General features: G+C 44.5%; 1 protein-coding gene across 1 annotated transcript in view; it reads left to right on the top strand.

Moving 5' to 3' along the window:
- The window catches only part of RFX7 (regulatory factor X7), a 445,260-nt gene that overhangs the window by 336,597 nt on the left and 81,250 nt on the right, over positions 1 to 27,413 (top strand). Inside the window, exons 4-6 of the mRNA XM_069624888.1 lie at positions 93 to 215; positions 5,708 to 5,828; positions 22,474 to 22,554. Coding sequence (XP_069480989.1) covers positions 93 to 215; positions 5,708 to 5,828; positions 22,474 to 22,554 — 325 coding nt within the window. The remainder of the gene's footprint in view (positions 1 to 92; positions 216 to 5,707; positions 5,829 to 22,473; positions 22,555 to 27,413) is intronic.

The following is a 27,413-nucleotide window of genomic DNA, read 5'->3' as shown; positions in this document are numbered from 1 at the left end:
CTTTAGGGAAATTGGTAGATTTGCCTGTCTGTTGTGCAAAACTGCTAATAATGGGGTTATGGCATACTTATATATTTTGTAAAAATTGACAGTGATCAGAGTACCCAGTCATCAAGTCGTGCACAACAAATGCATGCATTTTCCTGGATTCGGAACACATTAGAAGAACATCCAGAGACCTCACTTCCCAAGCAAGAAGTCTACGATGAGTATAAGTAAGTCAATTATAATTATTTGTCTTGTTCTTGAAGTTTACCAGCAATGTGTGAATTTTTGATGCTTAGCCTTAGATTCTTCACCTTAAATTCTGTTATGCAAAGAACTTAAGTTGACTTTTTACTAAGTGAGATGTTCCATTTGCAGTGAAAGGTCTGCAACTTCATATAGAGGAATTTAGAAAGTCTCAGCACTGAGAAATCCATTGCGCCTTTATTAGGAGAATAACAAATTGCCATGCAGGTTCACATCATGAACGAGTGGAAAAACGTTAAGGAAAATGATAAGGCGATTTGGCATGCCCATAGCATGTGAAACGGAGAGCATGGGTCTCAAATTGATGAATTCCCTCCTCTTCTTTTAGGACTGATAAGTCTGGGAAAAGCTCTTTTATCAGATAAAATGATGGTTTGTTAGAGTACAAGTTGAAAAGATAGCTAAGAATTCCAATAAATCATAACCAATGCTTTTAATATTTGTATGTTCCTTAATGTGATCCAAATTGGTTAGCATTTATGTTTTTCCATAGTCAACATATTTTCCTTAAGTATCAATACCATTGTTTCTACTTTTAGATTAAATACAAGTGTTACATTGTTTCACATTAAGTACAACATATTGTCCAAGTGTATAAAACAGTGCAGTTGTTTCCTCAATGGATTAAGTATGCATGTCATGATTGTGTTCACTTGCAAATATCCTCCTTTATGTGGCTTGATATGGATGAATTACTTTTCAGATATTCTCTTCCACACTTCAAAAATGCAAACCAGACATGATTTGCTTTTTGAATTGTGACCTTCTTTGTACTTGCTACTGCTTTTATTCTTGACCAGACATATTAGATGTGATGGAAATATCATTAACACCTTCAAGGAGAGGTGCCGGCCAATTAGGAACCCACAAACACGGTCTGTGCCTGCCAGTATTAGCATGAGTTGTGTTCCTTTCAGCAGTTCCCCAGCCCTGGGGTATGCCATCTTTTTTCCACCTACTCCATCCAGCTCACCCCTATTCCAATGTGGTTAGTTCTCCACTCCTCCCAAACCCCCTCTTGCCCCAGAGCACCCTTTTTTGGTAATTACCTTCCCTACTCCTGTCCCACTCTCTTTCCAGCGCCATCTGCCTGAGAGGGCCACACTGAATATAGAAATGGGATTCATGACTGAGCTCAGTTCCCTATTTCTTTTTGTGGTCATCTTAGTTTTTTGTTTTTGTTTGTTTGGGGGAGGGGGAATCGACACGCACAAGGCATTCGTTCCCGATATTGCTAAAATTAAAAAGCAAAGCAAATATATTAGCACCCTGGAGGAAAACATGTTAACAACAAAAAGTACCTTGTGGTTCTGCGAGCTCTGTCAATAACGGCCATGAGTGCTTGCTGAGTCCCTTTCTTTGCTAGGGCCTACCATGGTTCAGGCCAGCAGCCATGTACTTAATAGTACATTGTTCTGCTATATGATCTTGAAAATTGAATTTAAAATTCATCAAATTCTGGCTTCCTTTTCAGATTTTCCTAATGCTTTTGTAGAGTGAGCACAGTTATGAATATGCGCAACTTAGTTTATTTTACAGTGGCCTGAACTAAACTTATGTTGAGTCGCAGCGTTCTTAAGAGAAAAGCCTGTAGCAGTTAACGACCGATTATGTATGTTCTTTGCTACCTCAAAATTAATCCCATAATGTATGATAGTGTAAATTGTTGAAACCATTAGGAGTTTCACATTTTTCAAATATTGCAAAACCTAACGTCACTACATTGCAGCTTTAGTTTTAAAAAATAAGTAACGATAAACTGATTAAGAAAACGACACAAAATTCACCAAACATGATGGCTGGGATTGTGTTCCTCTTTTAAAACGCAGTGGTTGATGTTTATGATATTTCTTATGGTGGCCAAAAGCTTCTACTGTTGTCTCATCTGTCCAGTCAACATTGTTCCACAAGGCTTGTGCATCATCAATAGTCTCATTTTCAGACTTCAAGCACCAATGTTTTATATTATAGCAAGCAGTGGTTTCCTCCTGGTTATAATTTAGTGAACACCATTCTTGTTCAGTGTTTGTTCTGATAGTTGAGTCCCAAATATTCACATTAGCAGCAACACTGAATTGCATGCAGCTCCTAGGACGTTACTTTGTGTTCATTGTGACTTTCTTGGTGATTTGCTGGTTTGTTTTTGACACTGGATTGTTAGAGATCCAGGTATTTTAGAAATGGTTTTGTTGCCATTTCTTGGCTGATGAGCCTGAGTACCTGCTTTTCTGAGGCCCACAAACATTTCATTTTATTTTTAACACCTCTTTGGTCCAGATGAACAATCCAAAGGTTCCGATCCTAGTTTCGGGTGGGCCCCCCAAAGTCAATCCTGAAGATCCGCTTGACTGTTTAAAATCCTAGTTCAAGTTAACCAGTGTCATTCATTTGAAAAAACAAGGTTCCACATAGCTTTGCGCACACGCTGTCTCTTATTTACCCCCTGCATGTCTAATTCATACATTATTTTGTTTTCAAAAGAATGGTATTGCTTAATATAAACCCCTTCAGATAGTTAAGAAAGGAGTGATTTTGGTAGAAGGCATACCTAGGAAAACTATGGCATTCCTATAATAATCATTAGGGGTACACAAACATGTTCTCAGCACTGTACATAGTTATTTACTGTTTTATGTAGATTGCCATAATTAACTGCCTCCTAGCTGCTTTTTGCCAGCGGTGCAAATCCATGTAATGCTACAGATGATAGTTGGTAAAATTCAGTTCAGTGAATCACAAATATGCTATTAAAATACCTGGTCCTAAAAATGCATAATGGATATAATGTTCTCTTTTTTAAAGTGTTCTGTCCAATTTAAGTTAAAAAAAAATGCACTTTTCGTTAGGTTTCACTTTCTCCTTATTTGTTGCATATCTTGCGGCTTCTGGACATCCAGCGAGACATCACTTGCCCAGCATTGGCAGCCAGTTATTGCATTTGCATGACTGCACTTCCTGCCCCCTAATTCTCAAACTTGTATCTCTGTATTAGCTCTGTCCTTTTCTTTTGCTGCTTATTCCCAGTTTTCTTGTCTAGCTCATGAATCATTCCCTCTTCTCCATGAACAAATCTATGTTTGCGATGAAAATATGTCCCCCTTCACCATCCTGCATACCCAGTGATCGAGCCAAAGAGATTTTGGTTGTATAAATTCCAGCTTCTCTAATAGGATTGCATTATATGTAGTCCACTGCTTCCAAGACTAGGTAAATATAGGGCAACTCACTTCCGCCATATTATTGGCCCAAGCCTATAGACCGGCACAAAGAACTGAAGCCTGAGAATGGCCATCAGGTGCAGCTAAAATGGCAACAGCTCTACAATCTTTGGTGAGAATATCTCGGGTAGACTTAAGCCTTTGAAGAATGTCCACACGATTGGCACGGTGGAACAGAGACTTCGGACGCCAGCTCCGTCTGGCGTGCACTTTCATCAACGTGACTGGCCTGGCGGAAGTGAGTTGCCATATATTTACCTAGTCTTGGAAGCAGTGGACTACATATATAAGCATATTGCATTTATTCTCCTGATGAAGACGTTTACTAAAGCATCCTTCTATGTCGAAACCGGTTGAGAAACTTTAAAAGGGATGTGATCTTTTGAATTACGTTCTGCAGATCCACCCCTCCAATAGATCATATGTAGTAATTCTATTGCGTCCCTTAATATACAAGCAATAATGCTGTCTGTGGAGCCAAGCTGTACGTCCCACTATGTAATGTTTTACTGTGTTGGTATGCATTTTAGTGTTTGTTAGTTGTATGATTGACACTGTGTGCAGATTAAGGTATGAATGTTTCACTGTGAATGAAAAATATTGGTATGGCTTTTATAGCATTTAGGTAGTCCTTTGCTTCGCTGTTACGCAATCTAATTATGAAGTGTACATTAATATGTGATTGATAAACTTTTTGTAATTTTGTATCACGCTAAATAAATTTTGGTACTACATTTATAAAATAAATATGTCCTCTGGACATTCTTTCAGCATTTCATGATACAGTAATACTCTGGTCCAGAGTGTAGGGTTCTCCTGCGTTTTTCAGGTTTAAACTGTGCTAGCCTGTCAATTTCAACGTATGAAAAGTTTCCCCAAATATTGCCATATCAATTTCCACCTTCGATTCCCCCCCCCTCCCCCCCACTCCAAATTTAAAGGCCAGTATAACATACAGGAAATTGCATGCCACTTTTAACATAGCTGTGCCAATTTCAAAAACGAATTCTTTTTCTGATTGCCTGTTTTAAGGCCATTTCGCCATGCCAGTGTTTAGATTGCCCCCACATGCCCGCAGAGAAACTGTCACTTAACTTCCATTCATCTCAACAATCAACCTTAAGGCAGTGGGGTCAGGGAGACAGGGCATTGGCTCACAGCATAGGGTAATAAGTGGGTAGCATCCCTCGGGCCTCAGTCTGTGTGCACGCTCTAGGGTTGGTTCTGGAGCACCACATTAAATCTTACATAGCTCCCTTTGGTCCATAAATGCCATCTGGGTTGTCAATGGCTAGACCCAGACTGTTAGGTGTGCAGCGAGCAGGCTGAGACCCGTGCTGCCTCTCCCTTGCGGGTGAGCCTGCACTATGTGCTGGGCCGCAATTCCTCTGCAGCGCTTGCAGGCGCGTGTGAAGTGTTTTTAACACTCCATGCTCATGAATGAGAAGGAGTAGGAACTGGGTAGGAATACCCTCGCTTTTGCTCACTTTCAGCGCCGTGGGTAGCTCAGCAAACATTGCAATCGCCTCAGATATGGGCCCCGACAGCGTGTTAGCAATTTCAATTCCCAAAAGATCCGAATCAGCCCTTCATCCTTCCTAAGGGCACATGTTGAGCATCTTTAAATTGCCTAATATAACACCTATTACTGCAGCTTGTAGAAGCAGAAGAAATCCAGCATGAAACATTATATAAATACATTATTATTTATGAACGAAGATTTATTTACTTAAGCTTCTGTAAAATAATACATTATCTTAACCATCAAAGTATAAACAAATTTTTTGTAAAGCACAGACCCTGACATGGTAAATTATCATTTTGATGAACAATCATTTTAGGGCCATTTGTACCCGCGGGGCAGAATTATATCGCCTTCGTTAATCTTGTCCTGGTTTTTTGTACAGGTACTCAATGTACACTTTTCACTATGACTAGGGAGTTCAGAAAGTCAGCTTGGCTGACACAAACTGGTTCCTACATTTCCAATGACTTCATATTAATACTAATGTGACAAATTAGTTCAAGAACACCATTCTCGCAATATAATTTTTTGGGGATAACAAACCATAACAGAAACCTGTTTTGCTGTATGCTTCCACTCACAAACTTGTTGGTTCTTGCAGCATTCCAACAGTAGGTGTGTGCTTGGAATAAATGGTAATGTGTGGAGTGATTTTTTTTTTGTTAATACCCCTATGAAACACATTGTTCTTTTCTCCCTCCCCTTCCCCCAGGAGCTACTGTGACAATCTTGGCTACCATCCATTGAGTGCTGCTGACTTTGGAAAGATAATGAAGAGTGTCTTTCCAAACATGAAGGCGCGTCGGCTGGGCACAAGAGGCAAATCCAAATATCCTTCACGTGGGCTATTCCGCAGTTGCTGGGGGTATCTGGTCATGCCTTGCTTGCATGAGGGTCCCAAGAGTGAACCTCGTACTCTGGGATATTGTTCTGCTTTTGCAAGTTCCTCTTAAACTTCAGGCCAGCGAACAATGTCCTCCCCTGTCAGCCTTGTGTGTGTTGTGACATCGCTTATATGCTTGCTTACTGTTGTTGTTGTAGTTCAGCTGGCAACCAAATATAGACAGACCTTTTATAAATCAAATGCACACTGTTTCTAGAAGTGCTCGTTGGAATATGTGTAAATGTGTTCATCTTGCTATGGTTTCAGTTGTGAAGCAAACTTTGAAAAAGTTGGTCGAACTTTGAAAATATTACATATAGGTGTAGTACAGTTTAGCAGTGAAGTTGTCAGTTTGTGCTTTACAATTGCAGCTCAATACATTGATTTCTATAAAATCTGTCTCTAGGGGGGAACCAAGCATTAAACCTATAACTAGTACTTCATTTTCTTGAAGTCGATGTCCCGGTGCTCCATGAAAGGACCCTTTATATTGAACACACAGATATTATATTAGATTTGGACTTTTGTTACACTCTTTCTTTTTTTAAACAATTTCAAAGTCATTGGAGGGTGCAACCAAGAAGGTGGTAGAGCTGAACCAGTCCAATCATTCTATGGTAACAAGTGATCTGTCATGTCAGGCCATGGAATTGTTTCTCTTTTTAAAAATGTTTTGGTTGATTGGGATCTTTTATTGAATTTAATTGAATTGATTTAGCCAATAGGGGCCCACTCTACTACATTGTTGGTGACTGAGTTATTTTTACTTTCTTAGTCGCTATCGGCCTGATGTACTACATTGTTGGTCGATATCGGGCTGTTTAATATTTTTTCTGGCTTGTCCCCACCAGACTGCTGTTTAATTTCATGATTATTACCAATCTCTGGAGTGCATTGATGGTCACTAACTGCCTGTTATTGATTATTTTGTCAATGTGTGACTGTTTGTTTATATTTTCTGGCTACCAGTCTTTTATACTGCTTTGCTAGCAGCATACCATTGAATTTGTGGTTAGCTACTGCCCTACTTCATTGTTCTGTTGATCACAACCAGCTCAAGCTCAATCCTATCAGCTGTGGTGCCTGAAAAGGTTTTTAAAAAGTAAACAAAAGAGATGACTGCCATGGAAAGAGAGAAGGGACTACACGTAGTTCCTTCTCCCTTTCCACGGCGGCCATAAAACGAATAGGAAAAAAATGTAATCAGAGTAGATGGAGACCATGGAAAGGAGAGAAGGGACTACATGTATCCCTTCTCCCTTTTCATGGCAGTGTGTCGCAGATCGGGAGTAGATGCGTTGGGGACAGTGTTCCAGACAGTGTTCTGGCATGTCCGCTCCCGAAAAGAAGGTAAGTGGGGCCAGAGAGGGAGGTTGGGAAAACTGTGGAAGAGGGAGAGGAGGGAGAGGAGGGGCAGAGGGGGCACTTACCTCTTTCCCCCAGCTGGGGGAGATGACGGCCTCCAGCCCTGAGGAGGCTCAGGGCGGCGGGATTACCGTCTGGTAATGCCCACGTTCAGAGCCTCCTCCTTGGCTGGGAGGCTGCCCCCCAATCTCCCCACCGGGTATTAATACTATGGAATAATCACTCTGCAACCAAACTTCTTTCCTAACTGACCACTTTCCCTCTTGACACTCCCACCTCCCCAATATGGCAACCGCTAGTATATGTATGACCACCCACAACACTGCTGCATTTGCAATTCTCTGCATAAACTTCCACTTTCAAATGGATTGTGTTCTCCCACGTATTCCTCATCTTACGATATCTTTGTATCCAGCTACAGCTGCTTTGGAAAAAAAATTCTCTTGGCAGAGGGCGTTGTGCATCGAGGCGGTCGACTCGATGTCCCTCGAGGGTTTCCATCTCTGCTGACTTCATCGTCGAGTACATATACCTTGTGCAGCGCCCGTTGACTTCAGTTCTGTTTTTCCGTGATTGTTTCGAGAATTTCAGCATGCTTCAGTTTTCTTCTAAAATGTTTCGAAAATGACTGTCTTCATCTCCGAATACTCGGAAGACGGGCTTCAACTAGTGCCTAAAATGTAGTGCCAAGATGTCCATCACGGACCTGCGTCTGGTGCCCGAGCGTCAAGCATGTAACCGCTGACTGACTGTCAGTCGATGACAAGGCCATAAAAGAACGCAAAGGAAAGATGGCAATGCTACGGTCGATGACAAGCATGAAGCCAAGGTGAAACCCCATGTGCTCTCGAGTCCGGGTCATAAGTTGAAGACCACTCAAGAGTCTTCAAGTACTCGACGAAATGAGAAATCATTGAAGGAATTGTCCAGTCGAGGGTTGAGTCCCTCGAAGCACAAGTGCAAAGTCAAACCGTCGAGACCACTGAAGTTGACACTATCGACGCTGATACAAAACCCATTGACGCCAACTATATTTTTCGACGCCTTTAGCACAAAAAAGACAAGAAAAGGTTTTTAAACTTTTACCTAAAAAGGATTTTTTTAGATCGCTAACATCTATATATGAAACCGCACATGATAATCCTCCTTGTGGTCTCCAATTGATATTATTAAAAAAAATACTAATGTGCCTGAATGTTTAATTTCAGAAAAGACCAGGGTTAGGGAGCTACATGACACCCTACAGACAGCTGGTGGGGGAGACACCTCCCCAAAGCAAGATTTTGCAAAACCGGACCCGGTTGATCATGCAGATGCATCATACAGAAGCCTATTGTCCAGAGTGGTAGAATTCCTGGGATGGAGTAGACCAACTCCTGTATTTGAACAAGACGACCTATCTGACCTATTGGACAAAGGTCCTCCGTATGACCCTATACTACCATTTCATGTGACACTTCAAAAAATGGTTGTGGCAAAGTGGGAGGCTCCAGAGTCCAGCCCTGCAGGTAAACAGAAATCTGATGATTAAATACATGCAATCCAGTAGCGACCCTGGCTACCTATCAAAATATCCAACTCCAGAGAGCCTAGTAGTACAAGCAGCTACATCTGCCTCCAAGCAAGCTGTGTACCCAACCATACCCCCTGATAGAGATGACAAGAGCATTGACTCTTGGGCAAAGAAAGTCTTTTCTGCTTGCAGCATGGCGTTAAAGTCTGCTAATTCTACATGTGCCCTTGCAAAGTTCACATTCACCCTGTGAGACTGCATAGCGATGGCGGCTGATCAAATCATGTGGCTGAGGGAAGTGACGGCTTCATGAACCTGATAAGGGATGGCACGAAGGCCATGTGTGTGTCTCCGTTACGCTCACCTGATATCCATGGGGACGCCACACAATGCTGGATGGAAGCTGTGTGCTATCCTGCACCCCTTTCTGCTTGTTGTATGTTGGCTGGTGGACAGGTCCTTCTTTTCTTGTGCGTGAAGCTCTCCGTCCTGCGTCTCAGTGCAGGGGCGCGTGTGAGTTGAGGGCGTTCTGAGGGCCTAGTTACTTCACTGGTCTTGTGCCCTTGTGTTGGGTCCAGTCCGGCTGTGACACCGACCTGTTTAATGTGCTCAGGTGAGTGTTATTAGTCTTTGTTCCTTCTCCTTTTTTCTTTTCGTTCCCTGTGCTTTTCGGTGTTCTTTTTCCCTTCTTTGCCATTAATTTTCATTTCTGTCTTCACAGAGATTGTTGCTGTCACAGATCCGCAGCACCAGATGGTTAAGGCCGAGGTAAGTAGTTTAGCGCGAAGCGCGGCGCTGCACAACGTGAGCCAGTTTGCTAACCTGTATTCCTTTCTCTCCTTCACGCAGGAGACAGTGCGCTGATGATCCGGAATGCAGTTTGTTCGGTTACTGGGTATGCAGGTAAGTGGTTAATGGTGTTTTGCATGTTTTTTCAGTCACCGTTACAGATTAGCACAGCGCGATGTTAGAACCAGCTGTTAATGTTGTCCTTTACTTTGCAAGTTGCAGAGCAGTCCGGAGATGGTAAAGCCACCGAGCGCAGACGGATGGAGAAGCTGTTACTCACAGGTAATTGTTCCTCGCTAATGCTGTTCTTGTTCTTGCAGGCCGCGGAGCGCTCCGGAGATGGGTGAGCCACTGAGCGCGGACTGATGCGCGGATGGAAGTTGGAGCTGCTACTCACAAGTAAGTGTTTCTTGATATGCTGTTCTTGTTCTTGCAGGTTGCCGGTGGAATCCAGGGGTGATGCTGCAGATTCAAGCCGCCGGAGAAGCAGATGGGCTGGAGCTGGAGACATTGAGAGGTACGCTGCAGGAGTGCAGAATAACGCGAACCGTGATTCCCTGTTCTGGCATGGCTTACATAGCCAGCCACACCTGAAGATTCGACCACCCCCAAAACACTAGCCTGCATGCTTCAGTTCATGCAACTGAGCTGCAGGAAGGGCCTCCATGTTGGATTAAGGCCCAAAGTGGGCTTGACTTATTCTTGATAATGAGCCTGGCGCCAAAGGCGCCAGGACTGTCTCCAGGTCTGCTGTTGATGGGTTCTTAAGCCCCTTGGCGTCACTGTGGGGGGCTGTAACCTCACTGCTGTCAGGGGGCTGTTGCAACTGAAGGGGTCAAGGATAGGGGTCATGACAGTATCTTGTGAGAAACCTGAAGGTGTCTCCCTAGCTAGTCCCCGGGGATCCAGGTGGCTAGGACTATTGGATCCAGTTCCTCGGGGTGAACCAGCGAGGGAGTATCACCTTGGTGAGGGGTCCTGTGGGAGTGGGACACCGGCGGGTGAGACGCGGTATCCCACTTCATTCAACACCTTTTCCCCATCCTACCACGTAGGATATTACAAAACACTGCCACCCTCCCTTTTCTGACAGAAACACCTTTGCACAACACAAAAGACAACTGACTAACACCAGAGCCTTTTCCCTGACGTGTCCCAACACAAGGGTCAGGCAAAGTCAGGCAATTGATCAGAATCACACACACACCTGACAGCCCTTTCCCTTCCCCACAGGGATAAAAGGTGGTGCACAAGAGCACCACACAAGCAAGGCAGACCACACAATGAGACAGCTATCCAGGCATGGCAGTTCAAGAGGAGGAGAAAGACGGTGCGAACCGAGAGGGTGACCAGGAGAGAAGCAACCTTACCCTTTCCGACCAAGGACCATGAGACCTCCATGGAAGGAATTGTAAAACCGCAAACAATACCCCTAGTGTATTGAAGCAGATGTCAACGGTAAACAGAGCGTGCCTATGCTAATAAGCAGGACAGAGGGAGACGCCTGTTACCGTGGTACCAGCCTTGACTCCCGATACGAAGAAAGCCAAGCGGTTCATCACAGCCGGTGAGTCGAAGGGACAACCGATAAAGAAATGGAACTGTGTTGAACAAAAGTAACAAACGGCTGATTGCAAAATGTACGGCAAACTGTTATTGTGAAAGGCGAAAGCCAGCTGCAGATAAGCCAGGCACCACGTGGGTGCTCACTCGAGAAAGTCTGGGCAATCACCCGATTGTTGAAACTACTATTACTAGAAGGCCTTGGGAAAAGAAAAGAAGAGGGTCTAAATGGTCAAACGGGGGACTAGTAAAATCCTCTCTATATTCGCAAGTCTTTGACCGGCAGATGATTGTGAATGAGGGAAGTGAATCCCACCCACATCGTAAGAGTAGAAGGAACTGTGAGATTGGCAAGAGTGAACCCGGAAGATGGATGCCAATAGAAAGGGGCAAAGTCTAAAGTTCTAAAGAATAGTGAGTAGACAAGAGTGAACCCGACCGAGGGATGTCTGCAGTGAACTGTTAAGTAAAAGTTGGCAAGAGTGAATGCGGCAGAGGGGGGCCGACTAAAAGGGGCAAAGCCTGAGGAGCTGTTTAAAAAGGTGTTAAGATTCTTGAGTGCAAGGGTTTGTAAGACCAGGGGAGTGGATGTTCTGCCTTGGCATTTCGATCTGAGCCCAATCGAGGGAGATCCAGGGGTCAAAAGTCATCACCCAAAGTCCATTTGGAAAGGAACTTTTAGTTTGTTTTGTTGAATACATCAGGCCCTCGAATGCAAGAGACTTTTTGTTGAGAGACTTAACCATCGAATAACCTGATAGCTGGTACGGAACTGTTGGCTGTACTGGGAAAGCTTGAGTGTGTGCAGTGCTCAGGAGATCCACCTTGTCCCATGCTCAAAACCTGGGGAAGGAAGGCCCCTGGAAATCACATACTGACTTATTATTTGTGAACACTTCTTCCTTTATTGAGAAAACTATCCCACACTCTTTCTGTAATTAATTGTAAGGATTTGGAAATCGTTTATTTTAGTACAGGTCTTTTACTTTGACAAGAAGCCACAAGGACTGCCTTTCTTATCATCTGATTGTCAAAGCTTGCTCCCATTTTAGATTTAGGTTGGGGGGTGTTCCACCCCACATTTACAGTTTAATAAACACCCTTGAACTGTGATCACTTGTGTCTCTCTATTCTTGATACCATGCCCTCCTTTCACTCTGCAATCAGATCTAGACACTGCAGGGCCATGGTGGCAAGCACTATCATACACGGATTTGCGCGGTTGAGGAAGTCAAGGGTTGCACCTGATCTACAGTCCAGACTCCTGAACATGCCCTTTGATGGCTCCCATTTATTTTGAAATGAGGCTGACTAAATCCTTGAAAAGCTGCAGACCTCAAAGGCGGCAGCCAAGTCGTTAAGTGCCGCAGTCAGGCGGCCACATCCTTTTCACCCTAGCGGATCACCTTGGAGGGGTAGGTCTTTTTGCTACTACTCCACAGTTGGAAGAGCAAGAGGACAGGCTGGTCAAAGAGGACAGAGAAGATTCCTTCGTGGTGGACGAGGGAGAGGTGCAAAGCCCGCCCAAGCAACAGCGTCTTTACCATCAGCCGCTGCTTCAGCCACCTCAAAACACTCTGAGGTCTTGACTTACAACACCCTGGTGGGAGGCCGACTGTCACAGCATCTGAAAGAATGGTGAGATTTTACATCGGCTGCATGGGCACTGGAACCAGTAGCCCAGGGTTACTGCCTCCCCTTTATACAGAGACCTCGGGATCATCCACCGGGAAGCCGTTCCCTAAATGTTCCAGATCCATTCCTGTTGCAGAACATTTTGACCCTGCTAGAGAAAGGTGCTATAGAACCAGTACCTGTGATGGAGAGGAATAGAGGAGGGTATCCTCCCTATTTCCTAATCCCCAAGAAGGACAGAGGACTGAGACCTCACCTGGACTTGAGATACTTGAACAAGTTCCTCAGGAAGGATAAGTTCCAGATGGTCACGCTTTCTCAGATCCTTCTGGCCCTCCAGCTCCAGGATTGGATGGTATCGTTGGACCTTCAGTATCCTTACTTTCATGTGCCAATCCATCACAAGCACAGGAAGTGCCTGAGGTTCGCCATTGGCAGTTCTCATTATCAGTTTTGAGTTCTGCCCCTCGGGCTGACCACCGCCTGAGGGTTTTCATCAAGTCAATGGCAGTGATAGCAGCAAGTCTCAGGAGAGGGGGGGGGATTCACGTCTTCCCCTGCCTGGACGATTGGCTGATCAGGGCACATTCACCAGAACAGGCCCAGGAACATCCCAGTATCACCTGCCACTACCTCCACAGACTGAGCTTCTCCCTCAATTACAAGAAGTCCCACATGATACCATCTCAAAGTTCATTGGAGCAGTCCTGGATGCATCCTTGGGAAAAGCCTCACCACCTGAGGTGAGGACTCAAGACATTCTGCAGATGGTCACCAAGTTTCAGAGTGCCCAGTGTCTTTTGGCCTTTGACTTTTTGAGGTTGCTCGGCCTTTTGGCATCCTTCATTTTTCTGGTGCCAGAGGCTCGTCTGAGAATGGGATTCCTTCAGTGGCTCTCAGGACACAGTGGTCCCAATACTCAAGCAGGATGTCAGATCTCAGAGTCGCACAGGGCCGTCTGTGATGGGCCTGCCAGGACAACATTCTGAAGGGAGAACCTTTTTGGCAACCATGACCGGACATAACAGTAGTAACAGACCTCACTGGATGGCGAGCCCACGCCAACAATCTGACAATCGGTGCTCGTTAGTCTCCATCGGAGTCAAACTACACATCAACCTTTTGGAGCTAAGGGCAAACAGACTAGCGCTGAAGACCTTTCTGCCCTCTGTATTGGGAAAGAATTACCTGATAATAACAGACAACACAGTGGCCATGTACTTCCTCAACAAGAGAGGAGGCGTAGGCTCACTACTACTGTGCAGAGAGGCAATGCAGCTCTGGTTCTGGGCAATTCAAGATGGAATCTATTAGGAGTTCACCTAGCAGGAGAGGAGAAAACGGTGGTGCACGCTCTGAGCAGGCAGAGCACAGTCTCCCATGAGTGGGAACAAGCTCAGTTAGTCATTCAAGAGATCTTTCACCCTTTGGAGAACCCTTCAAGTGGATCTGTTTGCGACCAGTAACAACCTGAAGTGCTAACTGTTTTCCTCCAAGAGGAGTTCTAGTGGATGCGTACGTAGTGGACTGGGAGTTTCCACTCCTGTACGCATTTCCTCTAGTCCCTGTCATTCATCACGTGATCAGGAGGTCGAGAAGGTTTGTGAAATCCATTAATCTAATTGCCACGGATTAGGCCAGGAGGATGTGGTGCCCGGAGTGGTAAGGCCAGATAGGATAATTTGGATGAGGCACATATTTTATTTTGGCTTTTGACAGCGGACAAGCACCTTTTTGTGTCTTTAGATAGGTAGGGTACTCCCTTTAGTGATAGAGAAAGTTAGGAATTCTACTTATAATAATTTTCCTTAAAAGGAATTGAATCATGTCTTACGAGTGTCCTACTCCTTCTTCCAAAACCGCCACTGCTCTTTTCAACTTGATCACACCACAATATTTCATTAGCTTCTGCAAGGTTTAAAACATCCAGAGTAATTTTCTGTATTAAAAAGGCATTAAGATTTGCCCAAATGTGCAGTTCATGAAGTGTAGGGGGAAATAATCAGCATAACTTTTACGTAACCCAAGCTAAGGTCTGAGTGAATAGCAAATATAGCTGCAGTCTGAGTAAGGGCAAGCAGAATGCAGCCGTATTTGCTTTTTATTACTAGTAAACTTGCTGCAGACTCCATCCCCCAAATCTCACCCCTGTAAAGACGGGTGCAGGGGGCAGTGATGCTTCACTTAAAGGGACTTTGCCAACTGGAGAAGTGTAGTGCTGAGGAGAGTGAGGGGGAGGAAGTTATTTTATTTTAGTTTAGTTCAGTTTGTTTTCTTGTTAGGGGCTTATACAGCAAATACATGGGGTCTCATTACGACCATGGAGGTAGCCATGCCGCTATTTGCGGCATGGCTACCCCCATACCGGTTACCGGGTCCGGGTTCCCTGAATAGGGAAATACCGGGCCATTTCGACATTGGAGGGCCCGCTATTTCCCCATTCAGGGAACCCAGACCCCGTACAACCCCATTCTCATTCGAGCCCCCATAGGGGGGGATGCAAACAACGGGCCCGTTAATGACGGTTTTACCAGGTGTCCTTAGCGGGTCCCACGAGGTGACCTCGTAATGAGGCGGTAGAGGGTTAACGGGGCTGGCAGCTCTACCGGCCCCATTAACCCCCTACCGCCAGGGTCATAATGACCCCCATTGTGTTTTAAAGCACCCACAGGGCGATAGGGAGGTTAACATGGGATACCAGTTCAAAATAAAATTTACAACAAAAAAAACAAATGCATAGGGGGAGGAACGCCGAACCTACTATGCCTTGTGAGAATTCAGAACATGCAAGTGCAGTAGGGAAGGGGACAGTATGGTAAGTGCTGGGGTGTCCGTGCTCGAGGCGAGTCCCGGATTTGGTAAGTGCTATGTGGCCTGGAGCCATATTGGGTGGAAGTGCGAGTCCCCAGTGCGGAGGATGTGCCACAGCAAGTCGTGAAGGTTGACAGAGGAGATTAGGTGAGAGAGGATGCATAAGGGTCCAAGACACCAATCACAGCAAATGAGAGATTTAGCAGAGGTGGGCAGAAGGGAAGGAGGAGGAAAAGAGGAGAGTTAAGGTGCTTTCGGAACTTAAGAAGGTCCTGCTCAAGACGCATAGGGAGGGGGAAGCTGTTCCATATGAGGGATCCAGCTGAGGAAAGCGAGCAAACTCCTGCTCTCCGTTTAGTGAAGCGCTTTACACACAGGCAGTTGGTGCCAGAGGAACATAGAGGTCTATTAGGAGAGTATTTTGTAAGAGAGAGATGAAGATAGTGAGGTTTCCGGCCCCAGACAGCCCTATGGATGATGCAGACAGATTTGAATTTGATCCGTGCAGCAACCGGGAGCCAGTGGAGATTTTTTAGGGCAGGAGAGATGCGCTCCCTGGGCTTAAGGTCAAGGATAAGTCTTGCTGCTTTATTCTGGATTAGCTGGAGGGGTTGCAGAGTGGAAGAAGGAAAATTGAGGAGAGGCTGTTGCAATAGTCAAGCCTAGAGAGAGCCAGGTCTCGGGAGACATTGAGCTTCCTGGGAAAAGGGAAAATTCCTTTGAGAAGGAAGAGTTGAAAGTGGGGTTTCTTGGTAATGTCCTGAGTGTGAGGGAGGAAGGAGAGAGAGGAGTCGAAGATGACTCCAAGGTTTCTGGCTTCGAAAGAAGGAACAGGAGGGAGAGCCCAAGGATGGAGGCCAGAGAGAAGCATCCAGATGATTCTTGTTCTTCCAGACCCCTCAAGAGGTGTACGGTTGGCTTGAAAGGCAGAACTGCTTTGGCTTGAAAGGCAGAACTGCTGTGATCCACAAGCAACAATGAGCAGAGAACTAAGAAGGCAAGGTACCAAGACCACTTGAACATACTGAGTAATTAATCTGTTGTACGACAACACAGATATTGCTCCCAGAATAGCCATTTTGGCCATTCCTTGTGGTCCAAACACATAAAGAAAACAAAACAAAATGATCAGAAAATCGATTTTGTAAAATGCATTGGCAAGCCAATAGCCACGACGTATGGGTATTTGTATACCAATGTGGTAAAAAGTCTGTAGGATACTGTAGCTGACAACAAATCCTGTAGCTGCGAACCAACCCTCGCTGCACCATTTCCGGTTGAGAAAACGTACCGAGGCAGAAAATGGCTGGATTTACAACTGCAGGGTCTTTCGGTCAGCAAAAAGATAGTAAAGAAAGAAAACGTTTAGATGATTCGTAACTGGCAAAAGAAACCCCAAGCATGACATTCTGACTTAACGCAAGGGAGTTGTCGCTAGTCAGGGATGTCCCTTACCACTGTTCCTTTCTGCGCTTCTTATGGGGCCATTGGCACATTGGATTAGGTGGACGGACAGATTTTGGGTGGCCGAGGGGAGGACTGATTGCCCTATATGCTGATCAACGCCTAATCTACCTGGGTGACACCCCCAATTTGTGCTTCAGGAATAATGGAAAACCTGCCAGAATGCTGACTCTTTAGTGCAGGAGGTGCAGGAGGTGCAGGAGGTATTAACTTGCATCAGTCTATCTTTTTCTGGATGGAGGGGGTAGATGCAGCCCTAAGGAGATGCCACCTGAGGGCAGGAAACCAGGATACATGGCCATTACCATTAGTAGGAAACTGGTCCTTAAGAGATTCAAGGGAAATCAGGACAGTGGTCCATGCTACCATCATCTTTGGTAGGAAGCATAGTTCCTTAGGACATGTAAATGTTCCCTCGCTTTCTGTGTGCTCAAGCTCCTTTGCGCTGTATCTGATGGTGGGATTTGATAGAATAGATGGACTACTCAGGTGGTTGTTGTGTTGGGAGCATGGAAGATTGCTATCAAATTCTAATACAACTAGGCATTCAGTTCCAGACGCTTGTAATTATTACTAGGCCCTCCAGTTACTTATAGAGAACACATGACTTTTCACATAGAACACAGCATGCAGGCCCGAGTAGAACTGTATGTGCACAAAATCACAAACATGTAATATATGGACGATCCATACCGGTATCCATTTGAATGGAGGCATCCTTGTTAGTGGCCATGGTGTTGAGATGAGTGCCAAAATCAGTCAACATGCCTCAGAAAAATTCCCCAGTTACTTGCTTTCACAAAGGCGTCCACAGAGCACACAAATGATTGACATGAGGTTCATTGTATTTTTTTTCTTTTCTTTTTTTTTTTAAAGAGGGAGCTTAAGGTGAGCTATCAGCGTACGTAGAACAAAAGGAGTTATTCTAAGACCCTAAACAGCATACGGATAGGTCAAAAAATATATCAAGTCCCACCCGTGTTTTGGAAAGCAAGGCTCCTGAGGAAGCAACCTCCGGATAGTATTTAAATAAGTCACCCCGAGTCCTTGTCCACTTCCTGTAGCTTGGTCCTCCGAGACAGTTGTAGTTTGATGTCTGGGTATGGACTACATCACCTAGTGGAATAGTGAAATTGCTCTTTGTTCTCGGGTAACTCTGATGGCATACCTTTTTGACCATAGTCCAAAAATGACCCTGTCGTTTTGGTCTTTGTGATCAGGGATATACCCTCTTTCTGCCAATTTTAGGGGATATGCTGCCCGTGATTCTGTAATCTCAAGGGAATGTAGCAGCCTGGTTCACTTCAGCAACCTTCTGTCTGCCAGCTTCTTGCCCCAGGTCCTCAACAGACCTCCAGCCTTCACCTGGCTTCGCCACCTGTGTCCTGGGTCACTTGGCTCCCTAGAGTTGACACCCGTCCGCTTCCTCTGCCCTCAGGTGGCCCTCTGGTCCACAGAGCAGTTCTTTCCCACCTCTTGCTGCTCTGCCTCTACCCTTCCGCCACCACCTGCTCTTCTCGCACTTTCTCCACACTGTACCCCTCTCCTAGCCCCCACAAATACTGGCTAGCTTTTATAGTGGAGGTATTTGTGGTAATAAGAGCTTTGTTTGGTTGGCCCATTTGTTTCTGGATTCTCTACTCTTGATTGACTCTCACCCAAACACCCACCTCCTTCACCTGCCCCTCTTTATCTCCAGGTGCTGGTAGCTGTATAAGGTTGAAGACCGGCACCTGCGTGGATCTGCAATGTCAGAATCTGGCAGGAAATTATAGCTGCATCCTATGACAGAATCCCGCCTGCCCAGTTAGTTGGAGATTGGCTTTCCTCTTTGCTCGATCGTGGGAGTTTGCATTTGCAGGGCAAATGCAAACAACAACATTTCAATCACTTGATTCCAGTCTGAGCATTCACGATCTGCGGTTCCCTTTCTCACCGGGCTCTGAAGGAAGAAAAGGATGGAGATGGTGGGCCAATGAGGAGGATCTCCGTCTTGCTGGCATTCAGACAAAGATCATTGGCGGCACACCAGTCTTGAATGGCAGTTAAGCTGTCGGAGATGAGAGAGGGAGAGGAGGTGGCCGAGGGTAGCCGTAAAATGAGTTGAGTGTCATCAGCATAGCACTGGAAATTTGAGCAGAAAATGGCAATGCAGTGGGCAAGAGATGCCAGGTATTGCTGAGGGATTGATTCAGTGAGTGATAATAGCTCTTATGTGGAGCGTTCCTAGAAGAAGCACTCACCTTTATCTTCAATGAATACAAATAAATCAATGTAGCCCAGCCATCGGGTCAAATTTAGATTTACCAAACTTTCATGTAGTCTACTGTCTTTTAGGAGGTGATGTTGGAAAAAGCCTTTTTCATCAGAAGAACCATCTGTTCAAGGTGAAATGAGGTGCTCTTGAACTTTGCAGAACTTGTTTTGCAAACCCACTGCACACAGAAAGACCACTATTGCTTTCCTGTAGCATCAATCACTTACGGTCAGGCCGATAAACTGCAGAACAGTTAGAAATGGGTTTAAACTGCCTACCTCCAATAACCACAGCTGTAGTTTGGAACACAATCTTATGGAGTGACCCTTGATCACTAGGGATACACATGAAGATAAAACATAATCTCAAAATAGTGTATATGCTTTTTGCTGGCTCTGTCGAGCCCGATGGGTGCAAATTGGACTCAGTAAGATCCAACCCATTGGCGCGGGGTGTAGCAATCACTCTATGAAAACACAAAGTCACTGTCTGTCTGTGTGGAGGTATCGAGATAGTTGGGCAGGTCAATGGTGCAAGTTTGTGGAGTTCGAAGGTGATGGGGACAGGAGACCATGAGGAGATTGGAAGCTAGAGGGGCAAATGGAGTTGGTGCATGAACAACATTTGGAGGCGAAAGAAGAAGAGAAGGAAGTGGTTGCTTAACATCAGATTAGTTGGTAGGAGGGAAGGAGATAGTTGGCAGATATCAGTAGGACGTGGTGAGAGAAGAAAAAGAGGTGATTGGTGAAGACCAGGAGGGAGGTTGATGGAGAGCAGCAGATGCTGATAGTTAGCTAGCACATGAAGGTACAAAGAGCCCAGTCAGGCACAAGGTGGAGGGTAAAGTAAAAGCCTTAATTTGAATGGGTTGGACCCATGGTGGTAGGAGAAACTAGCATGTGGTGTACTGTTGTGGAGGGACAGATTAGGATCAGAGAGATACTGAGAAGGGCCAAATTTAGGACCCTAAAGGAGGTAGGCCACAAGGCCCTACTAAAGCCACTTGCAGCGATTGGCAATGAACTGGCCCCTTTGAATTACCTGAGCCTGACCCAAAGGTATGCCCTACCACCTGTTAAGAGAAACCCGGCAACACCTATAGGGGTGATCTAGGGATGGAGAAACATTGTGCGGGGAATGCTTAAGCTATTCACTAAGCAGAAACGGAGAAATGTGGTGCCGGAAACCCTTGTTCCCCAAGACTGATCAGATTGCAAGTCAGAGGGGGATGTTTTACTAATGGTAGGTTGAGATTTGTTGTCATCAAAGGTGATTAAGGATTTCCCTTGTGTATTGGGTCTTTGTGCCACAAACTCGGCTATATGACCTGCTCTAAAATTCTAAAACTAGAACAGATGTATTGAAAAATGTTTTCGCTGACTGATAAGAACTGTGACGAATATGGACAATTTGTCCCTTCTCCCCAAAGGGGAGCCACTCACTTTGAGGCTAGGGAGGTGAGCCCACTGCGCAAGACTTTCTCCAAGGCTCTAGACAAGCGGAACCTCACTGAGAGTGGCTTTCCTCTTGAGGATAAGGACTCGCATTCCATCATGGAACCCCCTGTCCGAACTACCTTTTCTGCATATACGGATGTCGGAAAAACTGTTGCAATTGTAGATCACAAGGATCCTTCAGTGACCCTGTTGGCTTCAGGTAATGATGAACCTCACCAGAGGGCCATAATCATGGAAGATGGATATCACTTAATTCATTCTGATGTGTATAGGAAGCGTTTTGTTAATGGGAAAGGAACTCCCACACTGGGAGGAGAGCAAGCGCTAGGCAGAGGTGAGCCCCTAGAGCACCTACATCCTGGATGGGAAGAACTACTTAGAGCAGATGTGACAAGCAAAATGAACAACCTGCTAGCTGGTGGCTAGACAGCGGGTGCCTTACCCGAGCAAGAGGCTCTGGTCAAGGCAAGACAGAGGACGGAAAGACAACAGTCTTCCCGGGTGGCGTGACTACTGAAGAGCAGTGGTGGACTTGGCGCCCAGCAACCAACATCGAGATCAGAAAGGAAAGAGAAGGCTGAGCTCCTGTCCACAACTGTTTTTCCTGCCACAAGAGGCACCGACGGGGAGAGATACGATATAGACCTGATAAGGAGATCGCATGAGCGGCCTGCGGCTTTCCAGGAATACAGAAACTACTGCAGGTACAAAAGCCAGAACAAATTTAACGGGCCCCAAGGCCCCATTCAATCAGAGAACAAACATTATACTGAAAGGCTGGAATAGCCGCCAATACTACGAACAGTCAAGGAAACATAACTGGCACCTGGCCCGTCTGAGCCATAGCGAAAAGGGATACAAACAAAGTAAGGCTGAGATAGCCAACAAAGTACACCAAGGTAAAACAATGAGACAGGCACACTGCCCTCACTAAATGAGAGTGGGAAAAGATACAGAAACCGTATAGCAATGTGGAAATAACCGTCAAGAGTGTCAAGGAAAGCACAGACAAAAGTCCTGTGTTGAGAGTAAAGGGACGCAGACACAGACCGTATAGGGCATAAATCACAGGTAGCGGTGTTATTCGACTGGGCAAGAACCCTAAGTTAATTTGTGTTTTGTATATTGTTTAAACAAAGACTCTTTAGCACAAAGCTATTAGACTTTGGGGAAGTGTATTGTCATGTCTTCCTGGAGGGATTGGAACATTTCAAAATCAGAAACTGTTTCCTTATCATAGGGAACGGGAAACCCAGACCGACATTTGTGATTTTTACAAAAGGATTTAATAATCAAACTCTGAAGACCATCTAATCTACAAGAATTGTGAGACTTCAAACAAGTCCAATACAAGTGGGCCAGGCAGAAGTCCATACCGAGGCTATTAAACAATCCTCCACTTTTTTCTTTTTAGTCAGATATTTTTCTTAAGTAGTAGGGCCAGTTTAGGTACTCGGACAGAGGACTTTTTGGTTGGACTTGACGTGCACCCTTAGTTTAACTTTTGTTAGGTAAGGAACTTCCCTCAGGCGGTTGTGGCAAGTTAGGAGTTTTCTTTTAATTTAAATAAAACATTTTTTGAAAATGTCACTAAGCTGTCCGACTCCTTCTTCTGGTTCACCACAGAATATATTGTGTGTTTCTAAGGTTAATTCAACTTGACATATGATGATGTTGAAAAACAATTGTGATTGTATATTTTGATCAGAAAAGGTTAGTTCCTTAATCATTTTTCACATATTGCTACAGTGGACTGAGGAAGAAAGCATTGGTCCAAATGCCGTCGCTGCCCAACTTGGAATTTCATAAAGCTGGAGATGGGGTAAAACATTGACATTTTTAATGTGTGAAGTGTGTTTTTGCAGCAGCATTAGTGGGCGTTTGTATAATAATGCCTTTCCATTTGGAACAAATCCATGTCCAGTTCTCCCTGATTTTCGTTGTTGCTCATTTATCGTATGACAACTGTCTGATGAAGTCTCTGGGACCTCGAAAGCTAATGAAACTACCATCTCCACGTAATATTTTCAGTTAGTCCAATAAAAGGTATCATATTTCATTTGGAACCAAAGGGTTTGGTAGCCACAGTATTGTTTATAGTTTGTATTCCAGTTCTTGCTTAAATCAAACAAACGCTTTCTCTACTTTGTTGGTTGCACATATCAGGGTTAAAAAAGTTCACATGTGCGGGTGGAAGGCAGGGGTTTTCCTGCCTTTGGGATTTCTTACAACCACAGATGCTTGAATAAGTTGTTTAAGTTGATGACTAGGACCATTCAATTCAGAAGTGTATGGATGGATGCAATCTCCCTGGACATGTTTTTCATTTCTCGAGACAAATACATATGTCCGGACCATTTCAAGCTAGCTTCTTCTTGCTTCAAGCTTTATTTCCTGTTAAACTGGAGAAATAGGATATCAGGCTATCTCATGACATTGAGTTCCAGGATACAATGTGCCCTCTTGTTTGAAAATTTACATTAGAAAAGCATTCCTTTTTGGAAGAAAATCCGAACCACTCTGAGGAGACAGATGTTTTTATATGTTTTATATTCCAGAATAGAAGGGCTGTTTTAAGCTTATGTTTAGAATCTGTTGCACTATTTGTATTTATTTATTTATATAGCGCTCCTAACCCAAGGGTATCTGGGTGCACATTTTACAAGTTATCATTGCAGAGCAGGTAGTTATAGGAACATTAAATGGACACAGGTACATAACGTATTAATTTACAGTGGTAAAGAGGTTACAGATACAGTTTACATATACATTTATATGATGATGTACATCATATTTAGCATTGGTTACAGTTAAGCTAGGGGAGACGGGCGTAATATTTTGTTGATTATCATAGCAGAACAGGTGGTTACAGACAACTTGAAATGGATATGGGTACATAAAGTGATAATTGACAGTGTAAAGATATTTACATATTCAAAGGGTGGCAGAAATGTAGGCTATCGGGGGAAATCTAATCTGTTAGTAGGATGATGAACTATTCATGAGTGAAGAGCCAGGATTTTAGTTTATTCCTGAAGGTCCAGTAGGAGGTCTCATTTCTAATGCCATCCACTTTAGACTCTGGAATAGGAGAACATAAGTTGGGTGTCCCATGTCACTACCTAACAAACTGTCCGTCTCAATATCACCGTGAAAAGTTCCTGCAAATTCGTCTAAACGCCATAAACACCATGGCGACGTTGTGGCTTCGTCATTAAAAAAAAAAAGTAATTGACAACAAGTGTCGCTTCTGCCTGAACGAAATTGAATCATTGGAACATCTTCTAACCAAATGCACGCAGACCACGCCAAAATGGATCCTGCACTTGGGAAACTACAGTCCTGCGAGTCCTGGGTCCAGAGACTGGTGGACATATGCCATGGCTGGCAGTTCTGTAAAACTAAGCTGCGCTGTAGTGGACTTTATAGATTCACTAGAATTGGAGGCAAACGTATGACCGTTAACAACTCTTGTCTCTTTTAGCCAAGATGTTCGAGCGCTAGCGCTTGCATCGTATTGGTTGTTTTATTAAAGGAATCAACAAAATTTGTAATAAGTCTGATGTCACAGTGTTAGCACTGAGACATATTAGACTGATGCTTCAATAAAAAAAAAAATTCTAATGTTGTTTGGTAGAGAGTTCCACTGTTTGGAAGCTAATGCAGGGAAGCTATTACCTCTAGTTTGTAGTTTGTATCTAGGTACCTGAATTTGGTTTACTTGTGCAGTTCTGGTGGGTCTAGTTGATATGGTATGTGCACATTTACAGTTAAAGTATTTTGGGGCTTTGTTGGCCAGACATTTGTGTCTTAATGATAGTGTTTTAAATGCTATTCTATTTTTGATTGAGAGCCAATGAACCAGTTGTCTAGTGCTAGTAATGTGGTTAGCTTTGGGGCTGTTCATCGCAGCTCTTAGCGTGTTATTCTGAAGTATTTGTAACTTGTTAAGGTTAGAGCAGCTTGTACCGATGTATAAGTTATTACAATAATCCAGTCTGGATAGTATCAAGGCTCCTGGCCAGTGTTATGCAGCTGGTTGGGGAGAGAAAGGGCCTGCAGGCTGTGATAAGCTTGGCTGTGTACAAGACTGAAGAAGCTATGGAGTTAACTTGTTAAGTAAGAGAGAGTGTGGCATCCAGGTAGATACCTAGGGTTTTTACCTCTTTTTATAAAAATCAAATAGGAGTATTGTCAATGAGAAAGGTGATGAATTGAATAGGCAGTTTATTTAGGCGATGTTGTGATCCAATCAGTAGTAGCTCCTATTTTTCATCATTGAGACAAAGCTCATGTGTGGCCACCCAAGCCTGGATGACCTGATAAATGTAGTTAAGGAGCTTGGAATCAGATTCATAACACCCTGTGAGGGTGGGTGAGTATTTGGGTGTTATCTGCATAGTTAGTGTAGGTTTGTTGTTTGTTTTTTGTTTGTTTATTGATTTATAATGCGCGCCAGACCCAAAGGTAACCGGGCGCAGCAGAGAAGAATATGCAAGGCTTACAATGTTACAGGAATCTAGAAGTTACAATGTTACAGAATTTACAGAGATACCTCAGATTTACAGTGGTACATCAAATTTACAGAAGAGTGACACCCAAACTGTCAAGGAGGACAAATAGTGGCTTTGTAAAAATATTATACTAAGTCAGAGTTACGCAGGATCCTTGTGGTACTCTACATAGGACAGGAGCTGGGTCGGCCATGGCTGATTGGGAGAATACTCTCATTGTTCTATTAGAGAGAAAGGATTTGATCCAAGTAGTGGCTTTGGCGGAGGAATGTGCTGCTGATATCAGATGTTTTCATATGATATCGTGATTGACCTAGTCAAAGGCAGCCGATAAATCTAGCAGGAGGAGGAAGGCTAAATTGCCTTTATCCTTTAGCTCATCAATTTGGTTTTTGAGGTCGATGAATGCAGTTTCTGTGCCATGACCTGGTCTGAAGCCTTGTTAGGGCCCAAGGGCTAAATCCAGTAGTGGTGGCTTGACACGTCGTGATGCAATTGAGTATTTCTGACAATATACCCCTCAAGAGTACAAAAGGACAGATTGAGGTGAGTATTGTCCGAAAATAATGGTACACCCTGGTACTCAGACAGCTGGCTGCAACAACAATTACCAAGTATTAATATATGGCTAAAGGCAATGTAATCTCAAAACAAGGTGATGAACTGATACTCACAAGCAAGAAAATCAGAATGGGACTGAAGAATTCCAAGCTAGATTGGTGAGTATCCTAAAACAAGAAAGATAACTATTACCAGGAGTACAGAAGAGTAAGAGAAAGGAAGAACCAAACTGTTGGTGCTTACCAAATGAGTGGCCTGGGTAGATGCAGCAGATGAAATTTGAGAAATGAAGTGGTAGTCCTGGAAACACAATGTCCCGTTTCCTATTCCCGCCGACACGAGGACGCCTAAGGAGTCTATTGATCCTTGCACTGTTGCGCTAATGTCCTTTGATCCTTGTGCCGATGCGTGAAAGTCCTTTCTGTTTCTTAGAGTCTTTGAGCAGTAAGAGAGTGAAGACGTAGCAGTGGTTGTAGTTGGAGTAATCCAAGAGACTTCGGTCTTGGCAAAACAGGTAAGACATGTGGAATGAGACGAAGGCAGTCCGTGGACGTTCCGAGTTTGGCAATAATCAGGTAAGACGTGAGGGATGAGGCGAATGCAGTCCGTGGCCGTTCCGGGTTTAGCAATGAGCAGGTAAGATGTGCAGGGATGAGGCGAATGCAGTCTGTGGCCGTTCCGGGTCTAGAAATGAGCAGGTAAGACTTGAGGGATGAGGCAAATGCAGTCTGTGGCCGTTCCAGGTCTGGCAACGAGCAGGTAAGATTAAGGCAATGACAAGAACAAGGCAGGAAAGTTACAAGGCAGACCAGGGATTCAAGGAGCCAGAAAACAAGGTAACAAGATGCGTAGCTTTGAAAGTTTACAAATTCAGAAGCACCGCCGTGCACGGGGGGGACTTAAATACCGGTCAGCTGACCGCACGCATAACACAGCGCCGTAGGCCTGAGCACCTACGTGAATGCAAAGGGCGCCAGCGTCTCCAAGGCAACTCATAGCGTTCTCTGAAAGGGAGTGTAGACAAAGACGAACCATGGTTCTGAGGTGCTAAAGAGAATCCCACTTTGGAATGAAAACTGTTCGCTCTACTGGGGATTCTGGAATGTTTGTTCCTGTGCAAGACCGATCTATGATCAGACGAAGAGACCTCTAATGGAACCCTGACAAGCCCGACTGGTATAGGCCTAGTAGATTATTGGATTCAAGATAGTTTGGGATTTGCAGGTAAGCTGCTCTATCCAAAATTTTAAGAAGGAAGGGTACTGTGGTTATGAGGTTGCTGGGTAAGTTTGGTTCTAAAGTAGCTTTCTTAAGGAGTGGACAAACCCAGGTATCCTTGAGATTGGAGGGTACTATGCAGGTTTTGAATGAGGTATTTCTAAATGTGGTGATGAATGGGGCGAGCTCTGCTCTAATGTCTTTGATGAGTGTGGCAGGGCAAGTGTCTTCCTGACATCTGGAAGGTTTAAGGCCTTCAATGATTTTAGTGACTTTGTTCACTGAAATGGGTGAGAATTGGAAAGGCGGGGGCTCGTCCATTGTGGAGTTTATGTACTCGGTGGGTGGAGAGCCTGGGGAGAGGCTGCCTTTTTTAGCGTCAATTTTG

The sequence above is a fragment of the Ambystoma mexicanum genome, chromosome 11 (genome assembly GCF_040938575.1).
Source record: "Ambystoma mexicanum isolate Mex_15411 chromosome 11, UKY_AmexF1_1, whole genome shotgun sequence".
Classification (NCBI taxonomy): domain Eukaryota; kingdom Metazoa; phylum Chordata; class Amphibia; order Caudata; family Ambystomatidae; genus Ambystoma; species Ambystoma mexicanum.
Note: the sequence above shows the minus strand (reverse complement) of the source record. Positions and strands in the feature narration are given on the sequence as shown.